This window comes from Henckelia pumila, unplaced genomic scaffold (assembly GCF_033568475.1).
Source record: "Henckelia pumila isolate YLH828 unplaced genomic scaffold, ASM3356847v2 CTG_525:::fragment_3, whole genome shotgun sequence".
In the NCBI taxonomy this organism is placed as follows: Eukaryota; Viridiplantae; Streptophyta; class Magnoliopsida; order Lamiales; family Gesneriaceae; genus Henckelia; species Henckelia pumila.
In genome coordinates, this window is record NW_027331857.1 from 1,747,624 (window position 1) to 1,770,247 (window position 22,624).

A 22,624-nucleotide genomic window follows, 5' to 3' on the forward strand; every position below is an offset into this window, starting at 1 on the left:
AAGGGTATGTTTTACATTAAAATAAATGTTTCACTTAATACTACTTCTTGGGTATTGGATACCGGATGTGGATCTCACATTTGCAATGATTTGCAGGTGATGACAAGAAGTCGTAAGCTTAGGATGGGTAAGACCCAGCTGAGGCTCGGAAATGGTTCCAGAGTTGAAGCCAAAGCAGTGGGAGACGTTTATTTAGTTTTGCAGAACAATTTTAAGTTATTATTGAGAGATGTTTTATTTGTGCCAGATTTAGTTAAAAACATTATTTCTGTTTCTATGCTTGATAGAGATGGTTTTTTTTTTTTTTTGTAATTTTGTAAATGGAATTTGCAATATTTACAAGAATGAATGTTTGATTGGAAATGGACAACTTGAAAACGATCTATATAACTTAAAATTAAAAGACGTTCCAATTAATTATGTTGATAAAATGGTAACAACAAATAAAAGGAAAAACGATAGTCAAAACCCGGCAAACCTTTGGCATGCTAGACTAGGTCATATTTCCTCAAGGAGGATGAACAAGCTAGTGGGAGAGGGCATGTTTGATATGTCTGATATTAACTCTCTACCTACTTGTGAGTCCTGCCTAAAAGAAAAAATGACTAAATCTCCTTTCAAAGGGAAGCCTGAGCGTAGTCAAAATCTGTTGGATTTGATCCATACAGATGTTTGCGGACCATTTAGTATCGGTACTAAATTTGGTCACACCTACTTCATTACCTTTACTGATGATTATTCTAGGTATGGGTATTTATATTTAATGAAATACAAGTCTGAATCATTTGAAAAGTTCAAAGAATTCAAGGCTGAAGTAGAAAACAAACAAGGTAGAAGTATTAAAGCACTTCGATCGGATCGAGGTGGAGAATACTTAAGTACCGAGTTTTTGAGCTATCTAAAAGAGAATGGGATTCTCTCTCAGTGGACTCCTCCTATGACACCTCAGCTGAATGGTGTCTCGGAGCGTCGCAATCGAACTTTGTTGGACATGGTTCGATCTATGATGAGCTTCACTGAGCTCCCTCCTTCGTTTTGGGGCTATGCACTTGAAACGGCGGTGTTGTTGTTGAACAATGTTCACACCAAAGCAGTGAATAAAACTCCATACGAGTTATGGAATGGCAAAGCTCCTAAGTATTCGTACTTGAGGATTTGGGGATGTCCTGCTTACGTGAAGCAGACAGTGGGAGATAAGTTGGATAGTCGATCCACCTTATGTTATTTTGTAGGATATTCGAAGAATTCAATCGGATATTATTTCTATCATCCCACTGAAACAAAAGTGTTTGTTTCAAGGAATGCCACCTTCATGGAGAAGGAGTTTTTATTAGATAAGAAAGGCAAGATGATGGAACTCAAAGAAATTCGAGAAGAACCTAAGATACAAAATAACGATCCCACACCTCAAGAACCTTCAGTGGACACGCCAACATCTAGGAGATCCGAGAGGACTTCTAGACCTCCTTTACGATATGGTCTTCTTCTTGAAGGGGATCAAAGTGAACCCGACATTGGATGTGATCCAAGAAACTTCAAGGAAGCAATTTCTGATGCGGATTCGAATTTATGTCTTGATGCTATGCAGTCGGAAATAGACTCGACTCCCGATGGAATTGTTCCAATAGGGAGTAAATGAATCTACAAGAGAAAACTTGGGCCTGATGGTAAGGTATTGACCTACAAGGCACGATTGGTAGCAAAAGGTTATACTCAAAGACAAGGAGTTGACTATGATGAAACCTTTTCACCAGTCGCAATGTTCAAGTCCATAAGAATCCTTATTGTCATAGCAGCATGGTATGACTATGAGATATGACAAATGGATGTGAAGACTGCATTTCTTAATGGAAACATTAAGGAAGAAATCTATATGATGCAGCCCGAGAGATTCACATCCATGGGAAGCGAGCATAAGGTATGCAAGCTTCAGAGATCAATTTATGGTCTCAAACAAGCATCAAAAAGTTGGAACCAGAAATTTGATGAAACAATAAAGGACTTTGGTTTCATCAAAAACCCGGAGGAACCGTGCGTGTACAAGAAAGTAGTTAAGGATGCGGTGACGTTCTTAGTGCTTTATGTTGATGACATTCTACTCATTGGGAATGACGTAGGGATGTTGCAGTCAACAAAGATATGGTTATCAGGTAGATTCTCGATGAAGGATTTGGGTGAGGCCTCCTATATTCTAGGGATACAGATCTATAGAGATAGATCTAAGAGAATGATAGGACTCAATCAAGCAACCTACATCGAAACCATGTATATAAACAATTATATATATTAAAATTTATTTTATCTACACACATTTCAAGTAAAAGATTTGTCCATAATTTATAAATAAAAAAAGATAAAATAAAATAATCAAATTATTGTTTGTTAATAATGGAAGTAATGAATTATTTTTTATTAATAAAAAAGAAATTTCGTGGACGTCAAAGCTGCCTTACGAAGCTAAACTCCAACATGAACCTTCCTACAAGCATTGACACGTCGTCACCGAACCTCCACTCTTGTGACCGAAATCTCACCGTCCCTTTCACGTGACTCCCAGAGAATCCCAGCCGTCGATAAAGAATCCGCTGAGTGCTCGCCACGTGTCCCAACGAACACGTGTCGCAACTATGACGGTCTAACAATTTTAAAAATCTTATCTTTTATGTACTACTTTCGTATCTCTATAAATACGCACCACTGTTTCCTCTCCATGCATTGATAGCTGTAATCTTGATCCCAGGAAGATAAAAGATCGTTGAATTCGTGAATTTTGTTTGGTAATTTTGAATTTTGGATTTTAGGGTAATATGGCAATGAGTCTGCCTCACCAGATCGGAGCGATTTCCGGTGCCCAGTTGCCGGGGGAGGTTTCCGGGGAGGTCCCGGGATCGGCGACGGTGACCGCCGCGGTGTGGAGGGCGCCTGCGAATGTGCGAGTCGTGTCTCACAGAGCGGGAGCTGAGGCGGACCGGCTGTCCCCCTCGCCGCCATTGAGCCCTGTGAGGGGCGGCGTGAGGCCGGATCTGTCGGTTGCAGCGCAGGCTTTGATGATGCCGCCGGCGGCGCCTGTCACGGAGGACAAGGAGTATGTAGCGGGAGGAGGTGCGCAGGACAAGGCGGCCCAGAAGGGGGTTCCGGTTTTCGTGATGATGCCGCTGGATAGCGTGACGTGGAATCACACGGTGAACCGGAAGAAGGCGATGAACGCGAGTTTGCAGGCGCTGAAGAGCGCCGGAGTGAAGGGGATAATGATGGATGTGTGGTGGGGGCTGGTGGAGGGGGAGAGGCCCGGGGAGTATAACTGGGGCGGCTATTCGGAGTTGATCGAGATGGCCAAGAAACACGGCCTCAAAGTTCAGGCGGTGATGTCTTTCCACCAGTGCGGCGGAAATGTTGGCGACTCTTGCACGTAAGTCGATTCAATCCCTTTTTTTTTTTTTTTTTTCTCTTTTTGTTTGTGATTTATGATTTTTTTTAATTTTTTTTTGAGAGGATTTTTGAATTTGAGATCAGATTGCTTGTTTTTACTGGCTTTTTTCTGATGTAGATCTTTGATTTGGTGTGGATTTAAAGATTGTGAAGGCGTAGATATTTTTTGTTAAAAGAACATGAAATTAATGGTATATGTTGGATCTTTACTATCTGGAATTCTGGATAGCTTGTTGAAATTGGCAATGCATTTTGATGAGCATTCTTAAGCAATATAGTTTGTTTATGGCACAAATAGTTTAGTTGAAGATATTATTGGATCTTATCAAGACATTGGGAGCTGAGGGTGAGGCTGTTCCTCCCCAGACTTGATCTTATATTGTAGCGAAGATATGTTTTATCATCAATTGCGCTATTTACGTCATGTCCGAATTGCATTCAAGGTCATCTTACATTGTTAACCTTACAATGTATAAAAACTGGAATTAAAGTGTCTAGGGAAGAAGTTTGCACGCATCTTTTCCTTGCGATTAGCGAGTTTAAAGTTGAAGTTTATTCTTACCCGGATTTCTGTATTCATAAGTTTATCATTCCCTCGAATTTCGATGAGTATAACTATCACCTGTAGTTATTGACATTATGTGATCTTTCATTTCTTCAGCATTCCTCTGCCGAAATGGGTTGTGGAGGAGATAGACAATGATCCGGATCTTGCATATACAGATCAGTGGGGTCGAAGGAACTACGAGTACATATCACTTGGGTGTGACACTCTTCCAGTACTTAAGGGAAGAACTCCTGTACAATGTTATTCGGATTTCATGAGGGCTTTCAAGGACAAATTCGAGAATTTTCTGGGCGGCACCATCGTGGTATGATTTTGCATACCACAGATTTATTAAATTATCCTTATTGTTTATAACGATTCCTTTGTTATGACGTACAACTAAATAGCATTCCTTTTTTCCCTCGTAGGAAATTCAAGTTGGAATGGGTCCGGCAGGTGAACTTCGGTACCCATCGTATCCAGAGCAAAACGGGACATGGAAGTTTCCTGGGATTGGAGCTTTTCAATGCTGCGACAAGGTAAATCTTGATTCCGATGAAGAAGTTTATTTTGATTTTGGGCCTTTGTTATATCTTTCTTTATGTCGGTGGTTTACTTCACGAATGAGTCTTGAATCACTTCGTTTTCATGGCATTTTTCAGTACATGATCAGTAGCCTAAAAGCAGCAGCTGAAGCACTCGGAAAACCTGAATGGGGACACACTGGTCCAACTGATGCAGGCCACTACAACAACTGGCCAGAAGACACAGTTTTCTTCCGTAAAGAAGGTGGTGGCTGGAACAGTACGTACGGGGAGTTTTTCCTTTCTTGGTACTCCCAAATGCTTCTAGACCATGGCGAGCGAATATTACAATCCACCACAAGTATATTCGAAAACCCAAGGGTCAAAATCTCTGTCAAGATTGCCGGAATTCACTGGCATTATGGTTCTCGTTCCCACGCCCCCGAACTCACAGCAGGATACTACAACACCCGTTTCCGTGATGGCTACTTACCAATTGCTCAGATGCTTGCACGCCATGGTGCCATATTTAACTTCACATGTATAGAGATGAGAGACCACGAGCAACCCCAAGATGCTCTATGTGCACCCGAGAAACTCGTCAACCAAGTAGCTTTAGCAACCATCGGAGCTGAGGTTCCTCTCGCTGGAGAAAACGCCCTCCCAAGATATGACGATTATGCACACGAACAGATACTGCAGGCCGCGGCCTTGAATGTCGAAGGGAACTCGGAGGGGAGAGAGATGTGTGCTTTTACGTATTTGAGGATGAACCCTGATCTGTTTCAACCCGATAACTGGAGACGTTTTGTTGCTTTCGTGAAGAAGATGAACGAGGGACGAGACGTGCACAAGTGTTGGGAGGAAGTCGAGCGGGAAGCCGAGCACTTTGTGCAAGTAACTCAGCCTTTAGTGCAGGAAGCTGCTGTTGCTCTGATGCATTAGAGTTAAAATATTTGTAACTATATCGGAGATTTAGATGATATTGTCCAAGTAAGTGATATATATATATATAGATGTATGGATGCTTTTGTATTGCATTTTGAAGTTATCATGACACTAGAATAATCATGGAAGGCGAAAGTAATCATGTATTATATTCTCTTTTCAACGAGTACTATGTTTAATTTGAATTATCCAACCAATTATTGTTGATTCTTACTCAATATACACAAAATGTAAAAAGGCATTTAAAAGTCCAGTACATATATATTCACGGTTGAAATCAGAAGATGCTCGACCTTTAGCAGCTACGCAAATTGGATTTCTTCTATGCTTGACATTCTTACAAGAGTCATTTTCTTGATCGACAAACTTCCGTGTTTATCAGCTTGTTGCAGATAATGTCAGAAGACATGAGACAACCCTCTATGTGTGAATCTCAACAGGCTTTGCTTCTACCAGCTGGTTCTACCGTGTCGCAATCGAGACTGCCTAAGGGTTCAGATGGTTTCCCAGATATACAAATGTTAAGTTTTAACTCCTTTCGCATCCCTTTGTGCGTGCTTGTGCTTCAGACATGCCGTGGCGTTTCTGGACCTTCACGATCTTGCTAATACTGGGTGGGGAAGTTTGGAGACGAAAGAGTTCAATGCAGGTAGTAGTCAGACTAGCTCAACTATTCTTAGCTTGTATGTTTGGACCTGTTGTTGTCTGGATCAGGTGGTTATTAGCTCGCTTCAATGGGCGTGGCTTAGGAAAAAACGGCACGTTGAAATGGATTTGGTTTGGGACTCTTGCTGCAAATGTTGTGGAGACTCCGGGTTCAAATCACAACACGACAAACAACCATTCAAACTGGGAATTAATAAACAATTTTTTTTGTAAGGGCGCGCCGCCGTTTCGCGAGGGGGACAACCATTCAAACGTGATTTTCCAGAAAATCATTAAAAAATTGAAAATAATGGCCGGATGATGTCGGATCGGAGCTTGAGTGAACGACAATGGCTATGGAGTTGGGAAGCTTTTCTCGATAAGGAAGAAGGAAGATGTAACGCCCCAAAATTTATTTATCGAATAAATTGATAATAAAAATAATTATTCAGTGGATAAAATAATTATTGCGGTCAACTGAGTTACAAAGTGTGTTTATAAAATACATGTGTCAATTAGTCAATGAGTTTGACTATATTTGGATATCTTATAATTTTGACATTTTGAGATAATTATTGAGATATTAGGATTTAAAATAATTATTTTGCCAAATAATTTAATTTGAAAAAAAAAAATTTGGTCAAATTGAATGGTCAAAGTATTGGGTGTTTGGTCAAAACGTGAGATTGACTCAATTTATTTGTTGGAAATTTACTAGTCTAGTTGACATGTCAAAGTTCACAATTTTAAATAATTGTAAAAATGTGTGAAATTATATATTGGAGTAAAATAACATAAGAACATTGAAATGGATGAGATCGACTCATTTTAGAATCAATTTTTATAATATTAAGTAGTACAATCTCTCTCACGCACAAAATACCTAAAACACACACTAAAATCCTAACCCCCAAAATGCCCCACCGTTGTCGGCCGTCCGATCGCCGCCACTTCGGTCGATTGACCACCCCATATTGTAGCTCTCGTCGAGGCGGTCACAAGCATACCAAGAATTGTGGGTTTTGGTGTCCGATTGGGTTAGTTTGAAGCAAAAATCCTGGCGGCACTATTCATCGTCTTCATCGCACGTTTTGGACGGATTTAAGCTCGATTTTGATGTTTCTAAAGGTATTAGATGATTCTATGAGGTGTGTAGAGAATTTTTCAAGTTTATTGTAGCATTTTTGGTGAGAAAATAGGACGGATCTGACTTGGAAGCTCACGCCGCCGCCGGATGTAAATCGCCGATTTCGGCCGCCACTCTGGTCCATTTCAGTCATGGCCTAGTGCATTGGAATATTCTCATCGAGCTCTACAACCCTGCCAAATTTCGTGAATTTTGGAATTGATTTGCAGATCGCCGCCGCGCCACCGCCGTCTTCCCCAATTTCCAGGCGAGTTTTGACATGTTAACCATTTTCGATCATTTCGACGTGATGGATCCAAATATCCAAGTTTCAAGTCTAGATTCAAAACCATGAAATGGTGAGAACGCAATAAAGTTCGGAAATTTTTTTATCAAAGTTTGACCAAAGTTGACTATAGTTGACTTTTGACCATTATGTGATTTTTCGCAGATCGGAAGCTAGTTGAGGATATTTAGAGGCAGAAATCAGCAGTTTAGGGGTTTGAGCTTCCAGAATTATGAAGTTATGAGATTTCCGAGTCTCGATATACGCAACCGCATTCGTATAAATTTTTCGTGCGTTTTAAACGCAAAAACATGTTATACTCTTCCTTTCTCATCCGTTTAGATCAGTATATTCACTGTTTTGATGATTAAATTGTGTTGTAGCATTTGTATATGGATATAGTAGCTCAAATTTTAACTCATGCATTATTCACATTTTTATGTATTGTGGATGATTCTTTTGTCATGGCTAGGTCTTAGTTGTTGTTCAGTGGTTTGGTAACTGGGTTAGGTCCCTTTGCGTCTTGGTTTAAGGTGACTTGAGCTGGTGTTGGCTAGGTGAGGAGCTAGATGGTTGTAAGGTGTTTTTACCTATCGGGCAACTCGAACAGGGATCGAGCTAGTGGATGGTCTGGGTCGGGTCAAGTGTATTAGGGCCATATGTTATGGGTTTGGGTCCGGGTTGTTTTATTTTGGGTCGGATAATTTATTTAGGAGTCTGAGTGTTTAGTCTGCTTATTGGGCCAAGTCTGTTTTTTGGGTCAAGTCCGTTTATTGGGTCAAGTCTGTTTATTATGCCAAGTTCATTTATTGGGCCAAGTCTGTTTATTGGGTCAAGTTCATTTATTGGACCAAGTTTATTTATTTGGGCCAAGTTCGTTTATTGGGCCAAATTCATTTATTTGTGCCAAGTTTTTTTATTGGCCCAAGTTTGTTAGATGAGTCAAATTATTTATAGGGCAAAGTAATATTGGACCAATTTAAGTCTAATTGGATCAATTTAAGTGTGATTGAGCTAGTCTTAGTATTTTTGGGTCAGCATAAGTGTTAATGAGTCAGTTTAAGTTTATGATCTTTAGTTAAGGGGCAGCAACTCGAACTAGCCAGTGACAAATAAAATTAGTCCGTAAATATATATTTAATGGATGTATATGTATATTTTTATATAAGAATGATTTTTATGGAAAATGGATTAAATATATATTTACGGGCAGAATATTAAGAAAGATGATATTTTTAAGTTCATGATTCATGCATATATTTTTATGTTAAGATTACGAGCATGTAAAGAAAATATTTTGGGAAATTGAGGTGATTTTTGGCAATTATGGGATTGGATGTCGGGATACCGGGCCCGATGACCTCTCCACGCATGTTTAGGAGTCTACGAATTCCCGTGTTAAGATTGGGTGAAGTAGGCGGCATAGAGGCATAGGGAATCCCCGTGTTAAGGTTGGGTGATCCTCGCCGCCACGTACGTTGGTTTTTAGATTGATCAATCGCTTATGGTTGCACTTCACTGATATGACCCACAGAAAATGATTTTTATGTTTATGACATGTCGATGCTTATGTTATGTATTTACGTTACGTATTACGTTCTGATCAAGATTACGAAGATGTTTATGTTTATGATTCAGTATTATGAAACGTTTCACGATCATGCATGCATGAGACACTTCATGATATTTTTATATGATATGTGCTTGCATGCGACCTTATTATGTAGTATTTTCTATTAAAGGGTAGAGCATGCTGAGCATGTAGGCTCATTAGATCTAAATGGGTTGTGCAGGTGAGTTTGATGTTAGTCAAGAGGTTGTGGTCCCGACTGGCGATGAGGACCTCTGAGCATCCGTAGCACACCCGTGACCTTAAATTTGCGCATTTATGTTTCAGAGGTTATGAGATTGTATCAAATTATTTTCTTCATTTTACGTTATTGAATATTCATGCATGGATTTCTAATGTGTTCAAGTATTTAAATTTTGACATGAAATCGCTATTTGTTATGTATTAAATTTTATGAAAATATATTTTTAAGTATAAACGCATATATGTAATAAAAAAATTGAGTAAGGGTCGTTTAATTTGGTATCAAATCAAAGTCCTTGGAGGGTTAGCTAGTCAGCTACGTGGAGCTCAGAAGTCGCAGTGTCAGTCTGTGAATTTTAAATTCTTTTAAGTGTATGTTTTACGAATGGGACCTACGAATTAGATTTTTACTGAAATTTTGTTATTAATGTTTTAAATTAAAATACTTAGTTATGCATTACGGTTGCGTGAGAGATTGATGAAAATTCCATTATGCCTTCAAGACGCGTAGTTTGTGATTCGGGTAATCAGGATCCACCTTCGATTCTACCTTCACCTAAAGCTCTACCACTCGCAGCTCTTGGGAGGGCCAATATGGACATGCTATATGGTATTAGTAGATCTTAGTCGTATCACGCCCAAATTAACCAAACTCATATTAACTAAATAAACAAGTAGTAGCGAGAGTAGGGATCATTCCCACGAGGAAGGTGAAATTTATTTGTGTTCTTAAAAATATTGAAAATAAACAAAATATGAATTTTGGATTTTGAAATTAACTACTAAAATTAAAAGCAATTTAAATTAAATTTTATCACTAACATGCAAGATTAATAATATGAGAAATCAATAAATTAACAAGCCTTGGTATCGGTCGACTACACCCTTGAAGTTATTCACTCGATCATCGATTCTCTAAAAATAATTAATTCTCATTGAATATTCATCATTGAAAATTTAATTCCTATCTCACTTTAATTTTAGTTAATTAGACACAAGAATTCTAAATTAACCCTTACCAATAAATCAATCAAGATACAAGCGATCAAGATTTAAATCTTAGGTAGCATTCAAACTAGTGAAATTGATGAAACTAAACAACACAAACACAATCAGTTGTATTCAATCTAGTCAAGAGATGTTTCTACGGATTAACAAATTCACAAGCGAAAATTATTAATCGCAGTTGCTTTGCAAATTAGAGGGATCAAACAATTACAGATTTGATATCTAATTTAGGTTTAGATTGTATGAGAAAATTATTAGATAGTCAGCCAATAATTAAACATACAAGCATATCAATCAATTCTAAACAACTCTTGATACTCAAATAAAAATCAAACAATGAAAATCAAAATCTCATGAAATAAATAAACTTCAAATGGTTTGTCTTCCTCTACCAAGAATTAAAACTTAGAAGAATTGAAGAAGAAATTGAATCTAAGAACAAGGAAGATAAAAACCTAGCCGCCAGATGTCTTCTCACGTCTTCAGCAGTCCAAAGATGATTCCAAACTCTGATGTTTTATCTTCTATTTATATGGCTTGAAAAGCCCACGAAATAAAGCCCGAAAAATCAAGGATTTTAATTCCCAAAATCTCCTATTTCTGAGTCTGCGCGATGCCTCGGTCGAGCGGCCAAAAGTTTCCGATCGAGCGAGCAACTTTCTGCCAAATATTTTTTTTCCTGCAGCACATGTCTCGCTCGATCGGTAAAAAATTACGGATCGAGCGAGCAAGTTTTTGTCCAGCGCGCAACGATTTTTAAAAATTATAACAGGAGTTCTAGTCGTCGGATCGAGCTGAAATTTGGACAGCAGCTTCAAAACATCTTGAATTAATTTTAAACGGTGGAGATCGGATTTAAATATATCTAGAATCAAAAATAAATTTTCTACCATTGCTGCTCCGTAATTCATTCTTGCGGCTCTTATCTTGCTCCAAATTGTTCCTTTTCCTATATCAAATCATAAACTAATTATTAGGAACTATAAAATGAATTTAATCAATGCAAATTCTCCTAATCATAAAAATTAACTCAAAAAAATATAGGAAAATACAATCATATCAAACTCCCTCATACTTAAACATTTTCTCGCTCTCGAGCAAGTCATGCAAAAACAATATGCAAACATAACAAAAACATAAGCAAGGACGAATCATGACATCATAGCCTCCGAATAGTTCCAACATACAAAAACAAATTTACGAATACTCTTGATTTTCCACAATACACCTCCAGTAAAGTGTGAACGTGTGTGTGTGTCATGTTATTCCAGCTACACGCAACTTCAAAATACATAGTTTTAAGACTGTTTGCCGACCTATGACACATCAATGTGAGTATTACCATCAAGAGCCTCTTCCTCCCAACAATCTTTAAACACAACACAACTCTCTTGAGATATAATTACGCACCTCCAGATTTTGCACCCGATTTTTATTAAGCCCCAATAATTACTCGCAAACTTAGCTATAACTAAGATAGGATTCGAATTTCAACCCCCTCTTCTATATCCCGGATGGAGCTACAATCCCATTGGATCCGCATACTTAACTATGGAACAGTGAATAGAATTTCAATCACTTTCCAAGCCCGAATGAAATTGTTATTTTAAAAATTTTAACCCCATTTAATCCGCATACTTAGTCAAGAACAAGAAAATTAAGATTTCAATCCCTTATTCATTACCCGGATGGATTTAATTTCATTTTTCCAAAATTTTCATTAAAAAAAATTTTCATAGGTGCGCCCAAGATCGTATATGCCATGTCAAAAAGATCATCAAGATTCAAAAACACTATCAGGCTCCACAAACACCTATTGTCGTGCAATGGTCCAACAGACACAAACATTATCTAATGCATCGCTACAATTCACTGGTTAAACATATGTGCTTTAAAATTTTCATTAATCAGTTTATGGTTTCTCATGTCCAATCAAGAGCAAAAAAATTTCACAAAAATTTCATTTTTCCAACTTCATATCATCATCGGCTATCAATCTTCATCCTACTCATGCTCACAAAACAAACACTAACACAATGACATGAAATGAACATGAGTTAAATGCAATGAAAAAGAAAACAATAATTCATGCATACTAATATACCCCCCCCCCCCCCCCCCCCCACACACACACACACACTTATCTAAAGCATTGCCCTCAATGCTTCAGAAATACAAACACAAACACAAATAATAAAATGACAATGATATGCATATGCAAAACAAAACTCCCCTGGTTTATGCTTTTTCCTCTTCCACTGGCTGTAGAACTCCAAAGCAACTTCACTTATCAGGGCAAACCTATTGAACATGGAAAGGATGGGTAAGACATTGGATTAGCAAAAGATAATAAAAAAAATAAGCATAAAAAAACAATAAAAATAAGGAAGAAAACACTGGGTTGCCTCCCAGTCTGCGCCTGATTTTCAGTCTTCAGCTTGACCCTCACAAGCACTCCTCAAAGAGCGGCTGACGCCCAAAATAAGTGTCATATGACACCACGAATGGGTCTTTGTTCCATGTTCCCTCAAGATGGGCTAAATGTAAACAGTTTATGTAGTGACTCGTATCTAGAATTAACGATTAATGAGTAATTAATCGCATGGCCAGCTGTCCGAGAATAATACATCATTGGTGACATCACTATTGGGACTTCAGGGGATCCGAAGTCAGGATCGGAGGCTCCGAAGTCGAGTTCGGAGGCTCTGAACTTCGCCTATAAATAGGGGGCCGAGATTCATTTTCAACTCGCACCTCGCATTTTTCTCTCTTGATTCTTTAGCCTTCTAGCTTAGATCTAGGGAATTCTAGGCGTCTTTTGGGATTCCGAAAGTGGCATAGCGATTCAGGCGTCGTAGCGGAGATGTGGCCTAGTTTTGAGGCAATTGTCATTAGTGGGCTGACGATGGACGCAGTTATAGCTATGATCTCCTTAAATTATTTAGGAGTATCCAATAGCTTAGTTAAGGCTTTTAAAGCTTAATTAATGATGCATGGGTAATTGCATTGTAGAGTTGATGATAAGCTTGGAACCTAGAGTGGGACTGCTAGGACTGCCTGTAATAAGGTATGTAAGTACTGACTGAGATAGCCAGCGGGTTTTGCATGCTTATATGTTGCATTTGTGTGTCATATTATTATGCAGCATGTGCATATCATATTGTGCCTGTGCATCTTTTGAGATGAGCCACGTAGGGCTGCTCAGCCCTGTTCGGACGATTGATGTCGAGCGCCCCGCGACCGATGGGTTAGCAGGCACTGGCATCTGTGAGACACGGTCTATGTCTGTTTCTTGATCTGATCAACAACATCCACTGCCTGCTGGATAAACTCCGATCCCTCAGCCTGTCTCTCCCCCACTTCTTCCCAGAAGAGTGGAGTACGACAACGTCGCCCGTACAACGCCTCAAAAGGTGTCATCCCAATGCTAGTATGATAGCTGTTGTTGTACGCGAAATCGATCAATGGCAAATGATCCTGCTAGGCTGTACCAAAGTCCATAGTGCAAGCTCGAAGCATACCCTCCAAAGTACGGATAGTGCATTCTGACTTACCATCTGTCTCCGGATGATAGGTAGTACTCAAACTGAGAGTAGTGCCCATCGCACGCTGAACACTCCCCCAGAACCTAGAAGTGAACCTGGGGTCTCGATCGCTGACAATGCTCCAGGCACTCCATGAAGTAGAACGATCTCCTAAACATACAAACGGGCCATACGATCCACAGTGTACTCTCAGCTATAGACAATGAAATGCGCTGACTTGATGAGTCGGTCCACCACAACGCAGATAGCATCACAATTCTTCGAGGACATTTGCAAATGAGTCACAAAATCCATCGTGATAAACTCCCATTTCCACTCCGGAATAGGCAGACTGTGAAGCAAATCTCCAGGTCGTCGGTGCTCTGCCTTGACCTGCAGACACACCAAACATCTTGAAACATACTGATACACGCTGCGTTTTATCCCCTTCCACCAAAACCGAGTACGTAGATCCTTGTAGATCTTGTTGCTCCCCGGATGAATACTCAACTTGGTGCGATGTGCCTGAGACAAGATCTCCTCTTGCAACTCTTCATCCCGCGGAATCACAAGTCTAACAGACAAACACAGAAAACCATTTGACTGATAATGAAATCCAGATGTACTACCCTCATTGGCTAGACGAGCCAAACGCTGGGTCTTTGAATCCGACATCTGAGCATCTCGAATTCGCGAATACAAAACTGGCTCGGATTATATCGCAAACATCTGGATACTCTGCATACCTTCCTTGTGCTTGAAGGTATACCCTGAATAACAACAATCACCGATCACACTAGACATAGAACAAGTCTGAAGTGCGGACAGTCGCACCTTACGACTCAAGGCATCAGCAGTGAGATTAGCAGCTCCCGGATGGTACTTAATCTCGCAATCATAGTCCTTAAGCAAATACATCCAACGTCTCTGCCTCATATTCAACTCCGCCTGAGTGAACAAATACTTGAGACTCTTGTGGTCGGTGAAGATCTCAAATTTTTCGCCATACAGATAATGACGCCAGATCTTCAAAGCGAACACAATGGCTGCCTACTCCAAATCATGAACTGGATAATTGTCTTCATGCAGCTTCAACTATCTAGAAGCGTACGCGATCACATGCCCATTCTGAGTCAGGACACAACCTAACCCCTGAAGAGAAGCATCCGTGTACACCACATACCCTCCAAATCATGACGGTAATGCCAACACCGGCGCAGAAGTCAACCGCCATCGAAGCTCACAAAAATTTTCCTCGCACTCAAAGGACCACTCAAAATCAACACCCTTGCGGGTAAGCTGCGTCAACGGTCGAGCTAGCTGAGAGAAGTTTAGAATGAAACGACGATAATAACCTGCTAGACCCAGAAAACTACGGATCTCAGCGACCGTCGTTGGACGCGACCAATTAAGCACAACTTAAATCTTGCTCGGATCAACAGAAATCCCATCCCTGGATATGATATGGCCAAGAAAAACCACTCGATCCATCCAGAACTCACACTTGCTCAGTTTGGCGTACAACTGCTCATCCCGAAGAGTCTGTAGTACAACTCGCAAGTGAGAAACATGTTCTTCCGCATTACGCGAATATATCAAGATGTCGTCAATGAAGACCACGACAAACTTGTCTAATACTCCCCGAAGACACGGTTCATCAGATCCATAAATATAGCCGGCGCATTAGTCAAACCAAATGGCATCACTAGAAACTCATAATGCCCATAGCGAGTACGGAATGCAGTCTTGGCTATGTCATGATCTCGGACTCTCATTTGATGATACCCAGATTTCAAGTCAATCTTGGAGTAAACTGAAGTACCCTGCAGCTGATCAAACAAGTCATCAATGCGAGGCAATGGATACTTGTTCTTCACAATAACTCGATTCAACTGCCGATAGTCAATGCACAATCGCATAAACTCATCCTTCTTCTTCACAAAAAGAACAGGAGCTCCCCAAGGAGATACACTAGGACGGATGTACCCCTTGTCCAAAAGATCCTGTAACTGATTCTTCAACTCACGCATCTTTGACGGAGCCAGACGATACGGTGCTCGAGAAATAGGCAAAGTACCCGGCATCAACTCTATGCCAAACTCGTCTTCCCTAGCAAGAGGAAAACCCGGGATCTCATCTTGAAATACATCTGGGAATTCATCCACAACAAGAATACTCTCTATCCAAACGCTTTCAGCGGACAAATCAACTGCATAGATAAGGTAGCCTTCCCCGCCAGACTCTAAAGCTCGACAGGCTCTCAAAGCTGATACCAAAGGCATCGGGGGTCGCGCTCCTTCACCATAGAAAAACCAGCTATCACTCACTTCCGGATGAAAGCGTACTAATCTCTGATAGCAGTCCACTGAAGCTCGATAGGTAGTCAGCATGTCTATCACCAGAATACAATCGAAATCATCCATCGCAAGAACCATGAGATTCGCTATCAAAATGTTCCCTTCGAACTCTAAAGGGCAACCCATCACTAGACGCTTAGCCAAAGCAGATTGACCCGTCGGAGTAGAAACAGAAACTACTACGTCTAGTGCAATGCATGGTAACTTATGCCTCTTAACAAAACGTGCGGAAATGAAGGAATGAGATGCACCAGTGTCAATAAGTACGATAGCAGGTATACCATAAAGTAGAAATGTACCTTCAATGACCTTCTCATTCTCCTCCATAGCCTGATCATGCCTCAAGGCGAACACCTGACCAGAAGCACGCGACCTCAAATGAGAACTCCCAGCAGGCTGTCCCTATGACCTCTGCTGAACGGTGGCCTGAGAACCCGATCCCGAACCAGAACCAGAACCGCCTCCCCCAGACAATGGACAATCCCTCCAGAGATGACCAACCTCTCCACATCGGAAACAAGCTCCAGAAGCTTTGCGGCATCGGTCGGTCGGATGGTTCTTCCCACAATGATCACACTTGTCCTTCTTCCCAAAATGGACAACACCAGCAGAACCAGAGGAAGAAGAAGTAGATCCGGACTTCTTGAAAGTCTGAGCACGGGGACCCAAAGAACTCGCAAGCCTAGACTGAGAGAAAGACCTGTTCCGCCGAATGCTATCCTCCGCCTGGTGACAAAGGCTCACCAAACCCTCGTAGGTCATGTCATCACCAACCGCCACACGGTCATGAATCTCAGGGTTAAAGCCCTGAAGGAATAGATTATACTTCATCTCAGAGCTGTCGGCAATCTCAGGGCAATAAGACAACAGATCAAAGAACTTCTGCTGATACTCGTCAATAGACACGGCTCCCTATCACAAACTCAGTAGCTCTCTCGCCTGCGTCTGACGGAGTGTAGGAGGAAAATACAGCTTCTAAAAAGCTGTGTGAAACTCGGCCCAGGTGGCCACTCCTCTCGCCATAACAAAGGGTGCAGAAGTAAACATCCACCACCTACGGGCTTGCCCATCTAGAAGATAACCCAGTGTCTCCATCTTGTGCTCCTCAGTGCAGTGGAAAGTCTGGAAAGTCGTCTCCATGCGGTCTAACCGGTTCTCCACATCCTCTGGAGACTCGCCTCCAACCAAGGGTTTAGGACCCATCTGCAGGAATCTACGCACACTGAAACGATCCTCATCACGACGACGATGATGGCGTTCCCGACGACGCTCCCGGTCGGCATCGCCCCAACGTCCACCAATACTGCCGTGACTACTCTGATCATCACGATCCGCCATCTACAAAAATTACCTCACTGTTATATTTTGCAGAATCTGAATTCCCAAGAATACTATGCATGCTCTGATACCATAAATGTAGTGACCCTTACCGAGATCACCTACTAAACAGAACTTAGGCATGCAATTAACTTAATAAAATACTAATCAGAATTAAACTGCGGAAACCATAAACAAAAAATACAATCCCAAGGAAAGGAATCTGTAAATTTCCAAATAGTTATACAACCAAATCGAATGTTGCATCAACCCAATACAAAGAATAAACCTAGACGAAGCTCAAGATGGCCAACCACTGACTAGCCCCTCTTGGATCCACCCGCCTCGTCCAATCGCAAAACTGCCCCATGGAATAGGGTGTCCAGAACACAGAGTATGAGACGTGAGCATAAAACGCTCAGCACGAGAATATGAGTATACATGCATGCAAGTGTACCATCTACTGAATGGAGGTCAAGAATCAGATAACAAAGACAGACCGGGCCCTGGTATGTAGCACACTGTGCCGTCGCTTTAGAAGGTGGCTCACATACCGAAATACCAGTGGATACGCGGGACCCAAATCGATGGAAGTCCATCCAATAACAGGATAGGGTAAACCCTACTAACAGATATCTCAATAGAGATAGCTCAAGATGTAAATGTATGCAGCATAAAATCATGGCATATAAATCATGCAGTCACATAATATATGCATACTCAGTCAGGATATCTCGAACAGTACTTTCGTACCTCAAATACTAGGCGCGCTCTACCAGCTCTAGGTCTACGCCTATAATCCGCACTACACTGCCAAATGATACTAATATCATTAAAGTGCTCTAAAAGCCTTAACTAAGCTATTGCATACTCCTAAATATTTTAGGAAGCAAAAGCTATACCTTCGTTTGTCGTTAGCCCTTTGCTGTCGATTGCCTCAAAACTAGGCCACAACTCCGCTACGATGCCTGGATCGCTATGCCACTTTCGGATTCCCAATGGGACGCCTAGAATTTCCTAGATCTGAGTTAGAAGGCTAAGGAATCGAGAGAGAAGAGGTGAATGGTGTGCTCAAATGTGAGCCTCGGCACCCCTATTTATAGACAACGAATGTTGTGCCCGATCCTCCATCGTTGCGTCCGTTCTTCCTGACGAACGTTGTGTCCGTTCACCATCATTGCTTCCGATGGTGCTAATGTCACATCAAGTACGTAAGCAGTGACACATTTCTGATGGCACGAATGTTGCATCCGTTCCTAGAATGTTGCTTCCATTCTGCCTGACCCTCCAGACCATTTCTGATCATTCTGGGTCTAATCCCGGCTCCGCGAATCGATTAGAAGTCCCCTTAATCATGTTTATTGGATTAAATAATAGTTAATCATTAAAACTGGGTTCGGGCTACTACATCTTCATCCCTGGCTCTCAGCTGATGGTATCCAGATCTCAGATCGATCTTGGAATAAACTGAGGAATCCTGCAACTGATCAAACAAATCATCTATTCTATGCAAAGGATAACGATTCTTTACCGTTGCTTTGTTCAATTGCCGATAATCAATGAAAAGTTGCATAGATCCATATTTCTTGCATACAAACAGAACCGGAGCGCCCCAAGGTGATACGCTCAGTCTAATGTACCCTTTAGCCAGAAGATCTTCTAGATGTTCTTTCAGTTCTTTCAATTCAACCGGTGCCATTCTATAAGGAGCTTTAGAAATAGGTTTTGTACATGGAATCAGTTTGATATTGAAGTCTATCTCCCGCAATGGAGGTAATCCAGGAATCTCATTAGGGAAGATATCAGCAAACTCACTAACTACTGGCAAATCAGTCAGTTTCGGGCTAATTTTCAACACATCTACGACATACACAAGGAATCCCTCTACTCCTTTTTGAAATAAACGGGTCATAGATAGAACAGATATCAAAGGAATTCAAGATCTCGAACCTTTACCGTAGAACTTCCACTCATCTTCCATCTCAGGTCTGAATCTCACAACCTTCTGAAAATAGTCAACTGTTGCCCTGTACTTGGTTAACATGTGTATACCGATTATACAATCCAAGTCTGACAAACCAAGCACAATACAGTCTATATCTATCTCATTACCTTCATACTGTAGTATAAAATTTCTGACTGATTTCACAGATACAATACCTGTCCCCAAAGGTGAAGAGACAGATATTACAGTAGACAATGGCTCAACAGGCAAAGCATGTAATAAAGCAAATTGCTCAGAGATAAATGCATGCGATGCACATGTATCTATCAAAACATAATCAAGATAACCAAAAAGAGAGCGGTTACCTGCTATAATGTCATCAGGTGCTGCCTGTGCTTGCTCCTATGTTAATGCAAACACTCGAGCCTGTTGTCTCGGCGGTTGGCTCACATTCTGGCTTCCTCCTAGTCTAGCCTATTGTTGCGGCTGAAATGACTGAACTGCAAAGGATTGCCTATCAGACTGAGGTGATGTTCGAGATGAACTCCCACCTGGTGCTCTCTTAGAACCACGTAGCGGGAAAATTCTAGCAAAATAACCAGTTTGATTACATATGTGGCAACTACCAAATACTTCTCTACACTTATTGCTGGTGACTGCTTAAATCGGTGTGATTAAAATCAACTGGCAAACATACCAGGTCAAGTTATAGTAAAGTGGACAAAGGTCCAGATGTCGAACCCACATGGACTGTATAAGTATGAGTACCAAAATATGATTATCCTACTTAATCTAGACTAATCAGAAATATTGATTTCAGATTTTAAACTAAAACTTAAATAGAAAATAAATTTCAACTCAATAAAAACGCAGCAGGGATTTTGGATTAAATTCAATATGGAAAAAGCTCGATCAAGGACTCACGTAGGTACCAGACAAATTATGTAACAAGTAGTTGATTCAAGACTCAGAATTCATCTTAATTCACGAGAATTCTCCTAATTTGTTCAAAGTACTATTTCTAGAACAATCAAACCTATTAAAATATTAACGGATTAATCTTTTGTAATTCTAATCAAATTTGAATGCATGACGAACGGTGAAAATTTAGTTTACACCCAAACCGCATAATGAAACCGAATTCTATTTCTAGTCGGTTTTACAATATGTTGATTATCAAAGTGATCAAAATAAAAACCTCCTCTGTCGACTTGGAATCGATTAACATGCAAGAAAATAACTGGCCAGGTAATTTACAAGAAAAATATAAATTTGATAATCAATGAAATAAATTCAAGTCTGAAAATGCTCAAATAAACATCCAAGTTTTCTACATAAATTGTATGGCCCGATCACGCGGCCTTGATCGAAAGAGAAAAACTACTCAAAGTTTAACATGATTCAAGAACAAGAGTTTTTAATCCAAAATATCCACTAGAAATCAAAAATAAAAAGAAAAGAAGAAAAGTAGAATCAGAGATGATGATTCACCGCCTATTGCCTTCAAAGATGTTGTGTAAACCTCATTCTGATGATTACATTCGTATTTATATTCCCAACGGTCTTCAAAAGATAGTATCCTTCCCGAGCAAGAGTTCCCTATTTAAAAAATTCTGCACGCGTCGCTCGCTCGATCCAGCACAAGTCTCGCTCAAGCGAGCAACTTTCTGCCTTGGAAGTCAATTTTCTCTCCTTGCTCGCTCGAGCGAGCATAGCCTCTCGCTCAAGCGAGCAACCTTCTGTCTCGATGATCACTTCTTCTCTCGCTCAAGCAAGCACAGGTCTCGCTCGAGCGAGCAGCCTTCTGAAAAAAAAATCCTTTCTCATGGGCTCGCTCGAGCGAGCATAGCCTGTCGCTCTCGCGAGTATATTTCTGTCCAAATTTTTGGGTTTTCCGCAATTCCCTGCAAAATGGACCAGGAAGAGTTTTATGAAAACAAATGAATTAAACATGCTAAAACTAAATAAAACAACAACAATAACACATGAATGCATGAAAAACAAACACAAAAAATAAGCATATGAAACACAGTTATCAATTCCCCCATACTTAAGCCTTGCTCGCCCTCGAGCAAGACATACAACAAACACAATGCAATAACACAAGTAAGAATGAATCATGGACAAGACTGCCTCAGACGAGTTCCACTTCAATCAACTAGAAACCATAACAACTTCCGATTTTCCACAATACACTGTCAGTTTAATGTAAATGTGTGTGTGTGCCATGTTATTCTAGTTTCATTCAACTTCAAAAGAATCCATTCTAAGGACGCTTTGTAAGACCTCGATTCTAATCATCTAATCTCGGGATAAACAATTATTAAGCAAACAAGAACAAATATTAAAAGCAAAGGAATTTTTTTTAAATAGTGCTTCGCTCGATCGGTAGGGCAATTTTTCAGAAAAACAGAAACTTGGCTAAAACTCACTCGCTCGATTGGTAACATCTTACCAATCGATCGGTGACAGTTCTGAACTAAAAATACAGCAGAAAACTTTTCCAAACTCAATCCAAATCATGCATACACCAATACATAATTCATCCAAACATCATACATAGATCCAAACAAGATAGTTCCAAAGTTATCGTCCATTCCAAACTATTAGAACATGCTTTCAATCTAAGTTTACAATCCAAAATACAAATCGAGTTCGAATTACAATTCGACTTCTAAAACACCAAGGCCTCACTCTATCAACTCGACCACCTAGCCATGTGATCTCTGACTCGGTCCTGCCCCACCTGTTGCCAAGCACACATACAAAGACAAGACAACAGCCGAATAATCCGGTGAGAATACAATTCCCTGTAAAAGAGACTAGCATGCAATATCAGATAAGCATCTCAAAACGAAATATATCAACATCCAGATATTCAATATCAATCATGCAATTCCAAGAGAAATCAAAATGAAATGCATGTATTTAAAACTCTGGGATTATCAAGTCCGGATAATCAAGAAATTGCTGCTTTTTCTTTTGGGATCCCGAGGATGAGATCATGTAAACAACTCACCGACTCTCCCGATCGAGGTGGTGCTACGTATCTCCATCCTCTAGACTTTGGTGCGACTATAAGGAGTATGCTAGCACTAGGCGAACCTCTTCGCCTAGGCCACTCGCTTAAAAGTCCCCAAAACGTTTAACATCAA

General features: G+C 40.4%; 1 protein-coding gene across 1 annotated transcript; it reads left to right on the forward strand.

Moving 5' to 3' along the window:
• Positions 1–2,707: 2,707 nt before the first annotated feature.
• LOC140873123 (beta-amylase 1, chloroplastic) lies at positions 2,708–5,620 on the forward strand. The gene is made up of 4 exons (XM_073276102.1): positions 2,708–3,409; positions 4,091–4,301; positions 4,405–4,515; positions 4,639–5,620. The coding sequence occupies exons 1-4, from the start codon at positions 2,808–2,810 to the stop codon at positions 5,443–5,445; spliced, it is 1,731 nt and encodes a 576-aa protein (XP_073132203.1). The 5' UTR covers positions 2,708–2,807; the 3' UTR covers positions 5,446–5,620.
• The last annotated feature ends 17,004 nt before the right edge of the window (positions 5,621–22,624 follow it).